Source organism: Propithecus coquereli, unplaced genomic scaffold (genome assembly GCF_000956105.1).
Source record: "Propithecus coquereli isolate 6110/MARCELLA unplaced genomic scaffold, Pcoq_1.0 Scaffold792, whole genome shotgun sequence".
NCBI classification, from domain to species: Eukaryota; Metazoa; Chordata; class Mammalia; order Primates; family Indriidae; genus Propithecus; species Propithecus coquereli.
In genome coordinates this window covers 1,266,559-1,281,830 of record NW_012154085.1, presented here as the reverse complement: position 1 = coordinate 1,281,830, position 15,272 = coordinate 1,266,559, and the positions used below count along the sequence as shown (strand labels likewise).

Below are 15,272 nucleotides of genomic sequence, written 5' to 3'. Positions count from 1 at the left end.
AGGGCTGTGCCAGAGTCCTCTCCTTTGTCAACTTCTGTCCTTTTCTTCTTCTTTGGCAGTAAAAGCAGTCCAGCGCCTCTCCATGGTCACCCTGGAGCCTTTGAAAGGGGCCGATGGCAGCAGGGAGTCACCCTCCACCAGCATTGGGGGACAAGCCAGCCTTCCTTCAGCTCCGTCCCTTGCCTTTGTCAAGGGGCAATGCATGCTCATCTCACGGGCCCGCTTTGAGGCAGACATCGGTTATTCAGAGGACTTGATTGCACTGTTTAAACAAATGGATTCCAGAAAATACGGTGCGTAATTGGTCTCTGTCTGATTCCCAGGATGTATAGTGGTCAATGATCTCAGGATAGGGTGTTTTACGTTATCTTTGAATATTCAAAAATGACTTCCTGGTCTGCTTCTCTTCCCTTGTTCCAGACAGCAAACACATAGTGGGGCTGTTTTGTTGTTAAGGCTTCCCAAAGAGAAGGCCCCACAATTTTCCCCATCAACTTGGTCTGTGTCTTGGTAGAAGCAGGTAAATTCCTACTTCAGTTATTTAAACCCATCTGTTTTTATTTTGGCCTTAGCAGAGCAGAAAAACAGGTTGTTATCATAAAAATAAATAAATTTAGACAGTGGTTTTCAAACTCTGAGGGTTCATGGGAACCGCCTGGAGGGCTTGTTAAAAGGCAGACTGCTGGGCCCCACTGGCAGAGCTTATGATTCAGAAGCTCTAGGGTGGGGCCCCAAATTGGCTTTTCTCACAAGTTCCCTGGTGCTGTGGCTGCTGGTGACAGGCCCATTGTCTGAAAACACTGGTGGTTCCCCACTCTGGCTGCTCCTTGGCGGCACTGGCTACTGCAAAAACACTGGTGCCTGGTTTTCACCCAGAAAGGCTGGTTTATTTGGTCCTAGGTGGGGCCTAGGCATTGGTATTTTAAAAAGTCTTCAGATGAGCCTAATTATTAACTAGGCTTGAAAATCACTGGCCAAAGCGATAGTTTGGCTTTATTTTTTGTGAGACTCTTCAAAAGCTCCCTGGTCAGAAGTGGCTTTAGAAATCTGGGCTCCTGGGTTTCATTTTTAGCTCGGGTCACATTGTTGTTAAAAACTACCTGGCTTTTGTGGGTGGATGTTCCCGTTCTTGAAATGGTTTTAGTCTTTTCCTTAGGCAAGTAGAAATCAAACCCTTAAAACCTCATGCCTTTGAGACATCACATTCGGACAACATCATGGAAGAAGCCCCCAGCATTACTTGCTCAACAGGAGCTCTCCTCAGGGCTTGGCCCCCTTCAGGATGAGGGTGATGCTCTTATGTGACCATCCCTTAGATGGACACAGTTGTAACTGATAAGAGCAGGGTATGGGTGAGCTATGCTAGGCCAGCCTGGGCATGAGATGAGCTGCGCACATGAGGGCCAGGATCCTTTGCTCCCTGTCCCCTCTTCTGTCCCGCTTAAGCTTGGACTGGCCCTTAAAGATAAACACGATGATCTTTGTCTATCACCAGGCTTTGAGATCACCCTCCTGATGTGGTCTGCTGTTTTGGGAGCAGGTACAGTGAAAATACTGATCCCTGATCCTGCTCACACCCAGACGCCCACAAACCATGACTGGATTCTTTGCCGCCCCTCGCATTTGTAGCTTTCCCATTGGCCACCCTGCCACTGTCAGAATCAAGCTGTTGTCTCGGTGCTAGTCCTACATTCGAGATTAGCCTGCTTTTGTTCCTCCCTCAGGTTAACCCTGGACTTCCTTACTTTTTCCCAAAACCGACTCCCTATGTCCATAGTGCTTCTTTCCCACCACCTTGATTTTGAAATGACCACACAGCACAGAATTAACTTTTGCTGCCCAGCTAGTGTTTATCAAGACCAAGCTTTCTTGATTTTCTCAAAAGGTGGATTAGTAGAGAAACTCCTCTATTTAAATAATGAGCCACTGGTGGGTAGTAAGTTGCTCCACTTTCTTAAGTTAATATTGTGTGTAATTTCTACTACATTGTACTAATTAGCAGATGACATAATTATAACAACAGTAATTCATAACTAGCTTTTTTTTTTTGAATGCTCCTTGTTTTCCAGATATACTTTTATAGACATCTTACATTCGGTTTTCACGTAATCCTCACAGTAACCCTGTGAGGAAGGGGCTGTAGTATCCTTATTTTCCAGATGTGAAACTGAGGCACAAAGATGTCACATAACTTGCCTGAGGTCACACAGCCAGTGAGAGGCAGAGCTGGGATTTGCACATAGGTAGTTTGACCACTGACCACACGCAGCTTGTTTCCCACGTATATCAGGGAGCTGTTACCACAGCCCATATCACAGAGGTGTGGGGGGCAGCTGAGGTGGTGTGAGTGACTCTCCTGGCACAGTGCCTGACATAGAGTGAGTGCCGGGTGATCATGGAAGCTACAGTTATCATCCCTGTCTTGGACGTTCGGGGCGTTTCTGACCTGCTGTGCCATTCTAGTCATGTCTGCCTGTAACACCTTTTATCACAACCCTTACAACCCAGTGTTGTCACCATCTCTGCCTGTTTCTCCTCCCGGCATACCGTGGAAACTTCAAGAGGGCAAGTACTCAATCTTATTACTGTATCCCTGGTGCCAGGTACAGGGCCTGCCACATTGTCCAGGCTTAACGTAAGTTTCTGAAGCCAGGGAATGAAGGAGTCAGTGCGATGACATAGCGAGAGGGCAGGGTGTCCCGTTTGCTTATGAATTTCTTCTCATTGCAGATGTCAAGACCAGGAAGTGGAGCTTTCTCTTAGAAGAACACAATAAACTAAGTGAGAAGCCTTCCTTGCCTGTTTTATATCATGCTATTATTAAGTTTTAATAATCTGCCTTAAATTTAATGTATTGTCAAACAATCTCCTCCTTCCTCTCCTGTGGTAACTTCAGATGCAGGGTAAGTACAGGGTAAGTAAAGGTGGGGATGTTCTTGGGCAGCCTCATCTGTGACCACTGAGACAATGGCTTTGTGACAGCCCACTTGAACGCAGGACCTCTTCTTCCACAAGGGTGAGGCAGTACTAGTAATCCTGCCTTGATAGAAGTCTTAGAAGTGAGGGTTTGTGGACTTTGGAAATCAGAGGTGAGCTGGGATTGCTTAGCTTAGATGGAAGCTGCGCATTCTCCTAAGATGACCTCTGAGAGCAGGCTCTCAATTTACTTCTAGAGCTAGATGATCAAGAAAGGCAGAGTCATGAGTAATGGGCTGAGTTCTGTCAGGTGCAGAGGTCAAGGCCAGGGGACTCAAGCATTTTAACAAACACTTTGAGAATGACCAAGGGAAGGGGGTATGTGTACAGATAACTGTAATAAGAAGTAGTCAGTTTTGGTTTATCATTTTCTTCTGTATGTTCTGCTTAGATGGGGCGATCTATTTCTAATATGCCTGGAAAAGGAGGACATGGCCATATCTCAGCCTGTCCCGGAATACCGGTCCCTCATCCATCTGGCTGTAACGATTCTGCATTGGGTACGAGGCTGGCACAGCTAGGTCTCTCCTGCTTGACGGCTGAGGACTTACTGGGCCTCCCAGGTGGAGGGAGGAGTCATTCGTTGGTACCAGTCAGGCCTGGAGAGACATGATCCAACCCTGGGAGCTCTGAGTCCTTAGATGTCTTGCCCATCAGGCTAGGGCTTTAAGAAAGAGGTTGAAAACCTGGGTTCTTTCCCTTTGTCTCCTTATGTGACCTCCTGTGTGACATTGGGTAGGTAATTCAACACTCCAGGTCCCATTTGTCCCTTCAGTTAAAAAAAAAAGGGGGCAGGGGGAAGATGTTTAATCCCTGTCTTCTCTGTTGACATAGGAATTACATAAAAAGGAAGGGCTTTGATTCCTTGAGCAAAACTTGCTGTGAACTACAAGATTAGGTTTGGCTAGGAGATGGTGCTGAGTATCAGTAAATGCTGGCTAAAGCAGAAAGGTTAGCTCAGGTTGATCTGGAGACTATGGCTGCTGCTATTTGGAATTTGTGATTCAGGAGGAACTATTTGGTCAAAGCTGAATTTTTGATGAGAAATAGGAGTTCTTTCCTTTTCACTTCTTTGTCTTTCAACCAAGAAACTCATAAATATGTCAGCTATAAAGGTGTTGACTTTTACGGAACAACAAAAAGCAAGATACTTACAGCATTAACAGATGAATGTAATGTTGAAAATCTATGACTTATGACTCATCCATACAGCATTATGTAACGGTTCCTAATCTTTTGTGGACCATAGACTCCTTGAAATATCGCATGAAAACAATGGATTCTTCACCCAGAAAAAAATGCACATAATGGCCATATATAAAATTTTGCACTTGATATTAATGATTCCACAGACCCTGAGCAAAGAGTTTTATTAATGGATTTAGTTTTTACATGCTATCTCGTCTTTACCGTGTCTCATGGAAGGTAAGACTGATCCTCCCCATTTCATAGATTGGAAAAAGCTTGAGTCCAAAGCTTTCCTTATTGGGAGCTTCACAGGGTCACAGTAAAGTCAGTGACAGAAATAAGAATAAAATTGCCATCTGTGTTTGTAACCTGACCCATTATCAAATTTAGAAGCAGCTCCGTGAAGTAAGAAGCCAAAGAGGGAGGGCACTGCGGAATACAGTCCCGTTTCCTGGGCAGTGGGCTCCTCTCGCTTCACCCCGAGGTCGCCTTTCTCATGTGTGAAATTAGATTATTGACCCCAAGCTAGTGAACGCGTACATATGAGAATGTCAGTGAGACTTGAGTACACGAATCCTCATTGATGAAGTAGTGAGAATCATTTTCTCTAGTAAGGCGAATCTAAGCACTTTCCTCCCCTCTCTTTTCTAAGTGTTGTGGGGACTTTTGTCCCAGTGAAATTGGCATAAGGCCTTTTGTTTTCCCCTGGCTGTCACAGTCCAGAAGGGCTCTCAACAATCTTGTCTTGTCAGCTGCTATTTGAAAACATTAGCATCTCTGCTGTGTGGCTAGTAGCATTCTGCCAAAGAGCTATTTTACAGAAATGACTTCTAGATGACTCATGAAGCTAGACAGCATGCCTGTCATCTCCCAGTAGCAAGGAAATGACAGTAGAGACAGATGTTGACAGGGAATGGTAGCTTTCTCAAACACACAGTTGGCTGAACTAGCAGCCTAGGATCTTGGAGATAGTTGGTAGGAGACATAGTGGATGTTGGTTTTATTCCTCTTAAATGGCTGAAAGAGCATAATGCTTACAAAGCACTGCATTTTACACCAGCCAGATCATCAGCCCTTTCTTAGCTTTCATGAAGTATTTGAGTTCTGAAGATCAGTAGGATTAAAATGAAAATGGTTTCTGAAAGCACATAGAGTGCTCAGTCTCCTGAAGTGTGCAGAAATCAGCATGCTCAGATTTAATTTGGAGGTATAAAACGTATTTCTGCATCAGTATGGACAGTCTATTTTATATTAAAGCTGTCAACCTTACCTAATTTCCTCTCATGGTGATTCTGTTCATAGAAACTGTTTCCAGAAATAACTGGTACTTATATTTAGTGAAGGGCAGAAATTGATTTAAATATATTGAAAATACAAAGCAATTGGAGGTAGCAGCAGATAGCTTTGTCCTGCGTATGCACATCAGTATTTGCAGTGGTAACCAACTGATGGTTGTAGCAAAAGACTTTTGGAAGACCTTGTGAGGATGTTAAGAAAACATAGGATCACACATGACCATATGGAATAGAGAACCAACAACCTTAGAATTTCAAATAATATTGGGTAGAAATAAATACACCCAGTTTTTCCTTTTTTTTTTTTTTTTTTTTTACTGGATATCTGAGGACAATTAGCCTCTTGGTGGGTTACTCTGACTCCCGAGAGCGCTATTAAAAAGGAAAAGGATAAAGAGCGATTGAAAATCTGTAAATAATAGTTGCTCTTCTAATTAGGTTTTTCAAAGGAAAATGATAAATGGGAAGAACATCTTGAAAGTTACAGCCCACAGGACAGCTGTGATTTGTAATTTAATAATTCTACTACCAGGGATCTCTAGGTCTGTCATCTTTTCTCTAAGTTTTTTACTTTTAATTCATCTCCCTCACCCCTGATAATTATGTTCTATTAATTCTTTTCTGTTTCTCTATTGAGTAAAGTTTTTTTTCTTTTCTCTTTTTTAAATTTTAAAACCAGGTGAGACTAAGTTCTTTCAAAAAGCAAGGTCAGTGCCACTAATTTGTTTTCATTTCCATGTAGATCCCAAGTAATTTATTTCTCCCACTGGGGTGAATGGCCCTAACTAAAACATTTCTCCATCGTATAGGGATCTAGGACCAGCACACTTGGAAGGAAAGTAAAGGCTGCTAAATGTAAATTGAAAGAGTCTGAGTAATGGTCACTCTAATAGTTTAGATTCTAAGCTTAGCAGGCGTTGGTAAACTTTTTTTATAAAGGGCCAAATAGTATTAATAAATATTTTAGGCTTTGTGGGCCATGCAGTCTCTATCCCAACGGCTCTCAGCTCTGCCATTGTAATATGAAAGCAGCCGGACACAGTCCGTAAATGAATGGCATAGCTGTGCTCCAGTAAAACTTTATTGAAAAACAGGCAGGAGGCCAATTTGGCCCACAAGCTTTAGACTGCTCATGTCTGCATTAGAGAATAGGTAAGGAGCTAGCAAGGAACATCCAGATACAGGATTTTTTAGCTTCTTTACCACAGAAATCAGTCCTATAAAACTCACTTCTCTCAAGGGGAGATATTTATTCTTTTATGTAAAGGGCCAAAAATGTACTTTTTTATCAGTTTGTGGCTTTCGCATAGACTCTGCCTTTTGTTGTTTTTAAACAGCACTACCGTCCTACCTATCTTCTTGGAAACACCTAACAGCTTCTCCATACAGAGCAGAGTGTTTCCTTGCCTTTTGAAAGTTGAGCACTTGGAGTTCTCTGCCTCCTCAAACATCAAAACCATCAAAATAAAACATAAGGAGAATGAAAACAAGACAAAATTTATTCTAAGACTTGCTTTTTCATGGGTCTTTCTGGACTGATTTTTTTAAAGAATATGGGTCCTTATTTTTTGAATGGGAATACTGAGATAACTTTTTAAATTTCTTTAGGGTAAAAAAAAAAAATCAGTCACAAAAATACATTTCTTTCCAGTGTTTGTGTATTATAGCAAATCAATTTGGCATTATTGCTTGCCTCTTATTTGCAGAAATTAAGGAATAGAGAAGGAAATTAGTTGTCTAAGTTAATGTACTTTGCCTAGGATGTAACTGTCAGCCCCTGATTTTCTCTCTAGTTGACCTTTTTGAGAAGATGGGGTGAAGCAGAATTTCAGTTATTGAACTGTGTTATCTCAAAGCCCTTTTTCTTTCCCCAGAGTAGGAGTGAACACTCCAGCTCATACACCTCTGTTCTTTCCAGTTGAAAGGGTACGCGACAACCTTCCACAAGTTCAGCTGGATCCCCTGCCCAAAACGCTCACCCTGGCTTTTGCTTCTCAGCTGGTGAAGACATCTCTTCATCCCACGGCAGATGTCCCAGAGGCAGACCTTTCTGAAGTGGACCCCAAGCTCGTGTTCAATCTGATGCCCTTTCAGAGAGCTGGCGTCAAGTAGGTTCTTGATCTTCCTCTCACCTTCCCTTCTCTTGCGTGAATTTCATCACTCCCCTCAAGCTGGGTTCAGGTGCTTCCCCTTTTATGAACTCTCATCTTCCACAAATACCTGGAAGAATCTAAGCATTAAACAGCCAGGTGTGCTGTTACCAAAGCCTCATTGTAACCATTGATTTCAAATTCCATGGGTTAACCAGGACTCTGATTGCAGGTATGCAGAAATCCCATTTAAACTAGCTTAATGAAAGAGGTTTCTCAGTGCATGTTGTAGAAAATCCAACATCTCTTAAGATCTCATGAGGACTCTCCCTCTCTCAGCTCTTCTTAGTTTGCTCTGTTCTCAGCCAGGTGCTCCTCAAGTGTGGCAACTAAGGCTGCCAGGGGCTTCCAGCTGTCAGTCCATCAGCTTAGCAACTACAGAAGCACTTTTTTCCTGATGAGTTTGACACTGCAATGGCTTAAGTCTGGTGCTGACATCGGAGCCAGTCACTGTGGCCTTGGAGGCTTAAAGTCTTGTTGGTTAGACTGGGTGATAAGCTCATCCCTGAAGCCAGTGGCAAGGGCCTATCCCCCAAAATACTTCGGCTGAGAGTGGGAGGTGGTGGCTCTCCAAAAGAAACTCAGGGTGCTCTTAGACAGAAAAAAGATAAACTCGTGTCATGACCTGTCCTTGTTTTCCACAGTTTCTTGGGAGAAGCAAAATGCTAGGTTTGAAGTTGCCTTCTCTTGAAAATGCAGTAGTTCAAGGAGAGGAAAGAGGAAGTCTTGATAGTCCGTCTAGAGATAATGTGTGTTAGAGCTGTTATTAGGCAGTGTGGTTGCAGACAGAGTCCTCTGCAGGGGGTGGAACCTGAGTTATTAATATCAACGGAGCTGACAAACGGAGATGGCCTGCCTGCCCGAGACCTGTTTGTGGTATTTGGCAGCAGTTTGGCTGCTGTCTCAGGCAGGATTCTGGTCTGGGTGCCATTGGGGCACAGCATGCTGTACTGTGTCCCTGTGGCCCCAGCCCTGCCTGTTACTCTTATCTCCCTTTCTCTCCTATCTCTCTAGAGAGTGCACTTTACAAAACGTCACCTTGCTTTGCCATTTCAGTCCTTCATCTGTTGAGATGTCCTTTGTGCCTTGTTTTAACCAGGCTCAGGGTGGTTTAGTTCTTGTCACCATACCTTCTGATGAGAAGAGGTTCTATTCTGTTTTTGCTGTGCGAGACGGAAAAGAAAAAGAGCTATGCGACTGGCTTATTAGCAGGTTCCTGAGCAAATGTTCAGTTTTTCAGGAATCCATGGAAAGAGGACTAGGGTTTGGCACAGGGCACCAGACATCTGGCACTCGGGGTCCTTTTTGCTTTTTTCCACTGATTCCTCATGCGACTCGAGCAAGTCGTTTTCACTGTTTGTGTCTTGATTATTTTTCTTTTTGTGGAATAGTAGTTAGGATAGAAGCACTTCCTTAGCGCTTACGATGGTGCCAAGCATTGTTTTCAGTGCTGTGTGTATTAACTTTGTTCATCTTCCCACAACGCTGTGAGGCAGGTCCCTGCTGACTGCTGAGGGCTGAGGCAGAGTGAGGTGAGGTGACGTGCAGGAAGGAGCGCAGCTGTGGAGTGGGGAGCTGGGCCTCCAACATAGTGCGGTGCACCCTTCTTCATCGGCTGTTACCCGGGGTTGTTGCACTTCAAGGGCTTTAGGATCCTGGGGCTGCCAGGGAGTGAAGAACTCGATGCTGAGGTTGGGGCTCCCTCTCCCTTGCTCCCCTTCTTTCCTGTGTCTGTCCTCTTCAGCATTTTCTGTCTCTGCCAGCTCCGTCCCTTTGCCTTTCTGTGTACTGAGCACTCTCTGATCTTCAGAAAAGCCTCGTTTTTGCCCCACCAACTCTGCTTTCCTTCCTTCCTTTCCAGGAGGACTCTCAGTAAGTGGGTGCTCCCCTCCGCAGCCCCTGGCTGTGGGCTGCCCCCCATGCCACTCCGTCCACACCCCCTGGGCCTTGCCTGCGTTAGGCTGAGGCTGACACTGACTCCTCTTACTGGAAACGTCCTCCCTTGGCTTCCGTGACCTAAAGATCTTCTAGATCTTTGCCCCACCTTTTGGCCACCATTTCACATTTTCCCTGTTTGACCTGCTCTTTTTCTTGTTTTATTTGCCTCCTAACTGGCTCCTGCTCCTTCCTCTTTGGGGAGCGAGTCTGGTGGTGGGCAGGCCTGCGCTGGCCAGTGCAGTGCCTACCTGCTGCACGGGGGGGCCGAGCAAAGCCCCTGGGAAACGTGCTGTGCTGTTGCCTGTGCTGTTGTCCTCACCGTGTCTGCTTTCAGTTTTGCCATAGCAAAAGGAGGCCGCCTGCTGCTTGCCGATGACATGGGCCTGGGGAAGACCATCCAAGCTATCTGCATAGCAGCCTTCTACCGGAAGGAGTGGCCACTCCTGGTGGTGGTACCTTCCTCTGTGCGCTTCACCTGGGAGCAGGTTAATTCTCTTTGTATTGTGATTTTCGCAGAGAAGGTTTTCCCCAATGTCAGAGCAATGAAATAATTGGAGACAGGGCCTGGGGGTCTTTAAGGATCTGTCTCAGGTAAGGGCAGGGGGAGAGATGAGGTAGCCCCCTGAGGGCAGGCTCATGGTTTTCTGAATTAGAATCAGGCTATACCTTTGGGGAAGAAAGCCAGGTAGTTACCAGCCTGGAGACTTACCTCCTCCTGTTAGCAGACACTTCCGGTACCTCTGTGTCCCTGCTAATAATACCTTTTTTCTGTAGCATACTTCATTTTCAAAATATTTTTACCTCCTTTATTTTCCTTAATCCCGTAATAGCCATGTGCAGTAGACACAATAGATAGTAACCTGATTTATAGATGAGAAAGCTGCATCTCACAGAGGTTAAGGCCGTGCTTCATGCTAGTGAGGAGCCGCCGTCCAGGACCTTGAATGGCCTCTCCTGACGTCCTGGCTCCGAGGTTTTGCACTCCGTAGAGGGTGGTGTGCGTAGGATGTTCACTGTCTGCCAGGTAACTTGATGGGTGAAGAACCTGACATGAGCACTGTCTTATCACTCACCCTTGAGCTCTTTCTACTATAAATCCAGGAATCAGAGTGGTTTTGTGAAATGAGTAAAAATCCGTATGAGCAGACTGAGAAGAAGAAGACCTAATCCATTTCCATAGCTTTTTCTAGCTTTATGCTACTGAGGTCGGCCTTTGGCCTCCTCACAGCTGGGCTTCTTCCTAAGGCCTCCACGAGCCACTTGTGGAGAAGAGGCAGCTCCACCTGCTCCTGGTCAGCCTGATGCCCAGACATGCCGTTCTAAGTGAAGAAAACAGTGAAGAAAAGGCAAAAAACCTAAAAAATGTTATCAAAACAATACTTTGTTCTTTTTCTGTCCTTGAGATCTGAATTCTGCCAATGCCTGTAGAAAGTAGTTATTCAATGCATATTTTGTGTGTTAGATTCCTACAGCACCCTCAGAAATTGGAGGCAAGAGTCAGATAGTCAGACGGTTACCCGTGTTCCCTGTGTCAGACCAGTGTCAGCCTGGGCAGGATGGGGCAGCACCCAGATGCCCGGGCACTGCCGTGGAGCCACCCTGGTGGCCTTCCACTGGCTGCAGGCACTGGGTTTGGCTAGAAAGGGTAAGAATGCTAGAGAGAGAGAAGGTAGATTTGGATTTGTAGAAATAGTGACATAAATGTTTTCATCATCATCATCAATAAACACTTACAGTTGCCTTCAGTGTACCAGGCTTTGCTAAGTTCTTTATAACATTCCTTTTAAAGAGAGTCCATTCTTTCCCAGTAGAAACTTGCTGTCTAGTTAGAGATCACAGCACTGAGACCCACAGACGTCATGAAGTGATTGCCAACCAAGGAAGGGAGTGTCCTGTCAGGGGCACATGAAGGGGGTGGGTGGGTGAGAGGAAGGTGTAGGTGATGGCTGTTCATGGCCACGAGGACTACCGTGGATACAGGAGGACATGGTGGGAGAGAGACCGTGTTTTTTCTTCAGGGAGTGTGACTATTGGTCCATGCTGAGAGTGTGCTCTTGGTGGGTTGGCTGGGGTCATGACCACAGCTGCTGTGCCAGGTCGTCATTGTGGTTTTGTTCTTCCCTGTCATCCACAGGCCTTTCTTCGGTGGCTGCCATCTCTGAGCCCAGAAGACATCAACGTCGTGGTGACCGGGAAGGACCACTTGAGAGCTGGCTTGGTCAACATTGTCAGTTTTGACCTGCTTAGCAAGTTGGAAAAACAGCTAAAGCTAAAAACCCCTTTTAAAGTTGTCATCATTGTAAGTGACTTGGCAAAGTCTCTTAAGTATTTTATCTCTCTGGAAACTTTCTTCTCAAAAACTCCAAGAACTTGCATATCCATAATCTCATTGAGCCTCACTTAGTTTCTAGGAGAATAGAAATCACTTTCTTTGTTTTATGGGGAACTGGCATTTCGTTTGTCTCAAATAGCCATTTGCAATCCTGGCTACAGATTAGAATCTCCTGGAGAGCTTTTTAAAAAATGTGATTTAATAGGGTCTTTGCTGGGGGTTTCTAGCCCACCTCTTCCCCACTGTGGGGTCATGGGTGGGACCATCCCGTGGACCCCAGACAACCTAGGACTTCTACAGCCTGGACGGCAAGGGGGTGTGCCTGCGTCTGGTGCCATCTTGTCAGGGTGGCTGAGACATGCAGTTCAAATAATAAAGCTTTCTTTTAGGCAGTATGAAGATACCTCCCTTCTTCCCTCCCAAAAGGACTTTCTATTCTAGTTGCTTTTTTAAAGAAGGCTTTACTGGAGTCCTGCTGCCAGATTTGACAGCACATCTCAGTTACTGGCTTTCCTTTTAACTCTTCATATACTTCCTAAGGAAAGTCTAGACAGACTTGGTTTCCTGTCAGTACTGAATGTGTCAACATAGTTCACAAAAATATTGTAGGAGCTTAGAGAAGGGAAGGAGAAGATACAGTTACTGACCTCAGGGGATCTATTATTATGTTTTGGACTAAGAACCACACTGTGTTCTTAGCATAAGCAGACTAAGTGTTTACAATTTTTCAAAGCTATACAGGTAATGAGTCTTTGGTGGAGTCATTTCTGGTTTGGCACAAATTCAGGTATGGCTTTGAAAAGATGTCAGCATACATGTGAAATGAAAACATCAAAAGAAGTTTCCCAGGATGATAATGATTGCTCTAGAGTGTGTGGGAAGAGTAATGCCTCCATTTCTTGAGTGTTACCTTGTATTAGGTACTTAAATATAATCACTGATCTTCCCAATGGCCCCTGAGCAGGTATTTTCCTTTATCCTTGTGAATTATCCATTTCACAGCTGATGAAACTGACAATGAGAGTGGGTACATAATTTGCCATAGGCAGAAAGCCAGCAAGTTGGAGAGTTATTGATTAAAACTAGGTTGCAACTGCCTTCAGAATTCCTGTTTTTCTGTTCTGACCCATCACTTAACCTGCCATATGATTTTTGGCAAGCCACTTACTACCAGTGTTGGTTTGTTCTTCAGTTAAATAAGAGCCCTGTCCCCCTGTTTTTGAAGAAACGTTATAGGAAGGAATAGAGTCATGGCTCTGAGGTGTCACACTTCTTAGAAGCTTCAGTATCAAGCTATTCTTTGTGATTTGCTCCGATATTGGCACATTTTTCAGTGATTGAAAGAGTCTATTCCACTTCCAACACCTTTTTCTGGACTGTCATCAGGGCACATCATCAGATAAGCATACAAATATAACACCCAGGCTTCTGGGACTAGATACTGTCTTGACGTTTGGGGATTATCTCACACTCCCCTTTGTTGTGGTCTCGAGGCCCTTTTTGTTCATCATAGCTGAAAGAGAACAGAGGATTTCTTCCAGATCGGCTTCGGGGACAGAGGCGGGATCTCACTGGTATCCCTCAGTTATAGGGTGGCACATGCCAGGAGTACTTACTAAGTGGCAGGACTGTTCTAAGGACTTTGTGTGTGTTAGCCCATTTAAGACCCCCAGCAACTCAACACACTGGGAACTGTAAAATGGGAAAATTAAACCCATTAGGAGAAACTGGCATTGTAGAAAGGTCAACTAGTTGCTCAGAGTCACGTAGCCAGGAATTTGAATGTGTACCAAACTGTATTTCCCCCAAAATACTAATAATGTATTTAGTAACTCATTTGGCTTTAGAAAATATGAGAAGTTTTGTGTTTGCTTATGCACAGAATGCAGACTGTAAATAATCAGACTCTGTTCTAAATATAATAGTCCCTTGAGAACAAGAATCATCACATCATCATCTTTCCGTTTCTCAGTTCCCGCAGAACTTTGTTTGCACCCACTTCAGTGACATGTTAATAACACTGTCTGCTAGGCTGTCAGCGTGTCTGACATCTTCCCGCAGGGGCCGGACCCCCAGGCTTCACACTACTGCGGAGCCTGCCACGGGTCTTCAGCACACTTTACTCCAGTGCCACACAGGTGCAAGGTGCCTCCTACAGAGCAGCAAACCACCTTTCAATGGTTTGCTCATCCAAGCAGCCTCTGATGTTAGGCAGGGGAGGGATTCACTAGCCCTACTTTACAGGTGGAAACTGTCCCCAGAGATGAAGCAACTTGCCAAGAATGTAGTAGAGAAGCTGCCACCAGAGCTCTGGGTCCTTACGTAGGCCCATGAAAGTGCTAAGGGAGGCATCCACATTGCGTGTACCTTGCCAGGGTCAACCTGAAGGTGGGCTCTGTCTCTGCCACTCAGGACGGGGCCTTGTTCACCTACGTGGCTGTTTCTTTTCAGGATGAATCTCACTTCCTCAAAAACAGTAAGACTGGCCGCTGCCGAGCAGCTCTGCCCCTCCTAAAGGTAAGTACTGCTGAGAACAGATTCCAAGCCCGAGCCCCCTCGGCACTGAGATCTCACAGTATTTTGCTTGGTCTTGTGAGGGTCCTAATAGAGCAAGGGCTGCAAGTCCAGGCCTGTGGGCCGTGGATGTGACTCAGTGTTGACTTACGGCATCTCTCCTGAGGGCTTTGGTGCCAATTTTGTTTTTCTTCCTAACATCCTGCTAAGGAGCAAGTGATCAGTACTTTTGTTTTTGTCTCTCAAAGATGAAGACCTGTTGAGAGTCACAGGGTGGGTGGGAACTAGACTCCAGAACCCTCCTCTGGCTTCTTACCTGGGCAAGAATACCTTTAGCAGCTTGTCCACTGAACAGCTCGGAAACAACTGTATATCATCTAAGTTGCTTGTAGTGGCAAAGCTATCAAGGTGCTGGAAACCAAGGGAGCCGAATTAGACAAACTTAAAACTGGGCTAGATCCGATATATCAGCAAGATGTGCTGGCAACGCTGAGATGTGTCTCTAAGCTGATACTCTTTCCTGTGGCTCCCTAAGCCTGTTTGGCTAACAGGAGGGCCATCTGCATTCCTCTCTTTAGGTCTGAATTTGTCCTTGAGTGCTTTGGCCGATATGAGTTCTGGCTTCAGAGCAGCAGAAATGGGCATTTGCTATAGGTTCAAGTCTTTATCTAAATGTGCTCTGACATGCAACATCATAGGTTCCATGTTAGGTTTTTTGGAGTTTTTTTGTTTGTTTTTGTTTCGTTTTGTTTTTTTTGAGACAGAGACTCTGTCCATCCAGGTAGAATATAGTGGTGTCATCATAACTCACAGCAGCCTCAAACCCCTGGGCTTAACCAATCCTCTTGCCACAGCCTCCCGAGTAGCTGGGACTACAGG

At 45.0% G+C, this 15,272-nt stretch overlaps 1 protein-coding gene across 1 annotated transcript in view; it reads left to right on the top strand.

The window, feature by feature from the left end:
- The first annotated feature begins 65 nt into the window (after positions 1–65).
- LOC105825308 (SWI/SNF-related matrix-associated actin-dependent regulator of chromatin subfamily A-like protein 1) overlaps positions 66–15,272 on the top strand; it is a 55,815-nt gene continuing 40,608 nt past the window's right edge. Inside the window, exons 1-6 of the mRNA XM_012663070.1 lie at positions 66–293; positions 2,731–2,781; positions 7,378–7,567; positions 9,882–10,032; positions 11,682–11,846; positions 14,331–14,396. Coding sequence (XP_012518524.1) covers positions 83–293; positions 2,731–2,781; positions 7,378–7,567; positions 9,882–10,032; positions 11,682–11,846; positions 14,331–14,396 — 834 coding nt within the window. The 5' untranslated portion in view covers positions 66–82. The remainder of the gene's footprint in view (positions 294–2,730; positions 2,782–7,377; positions 7,568–9,881; positions 10,033–11,681; positions 11,847–14,330; positions 14,397–15,272) is intronic.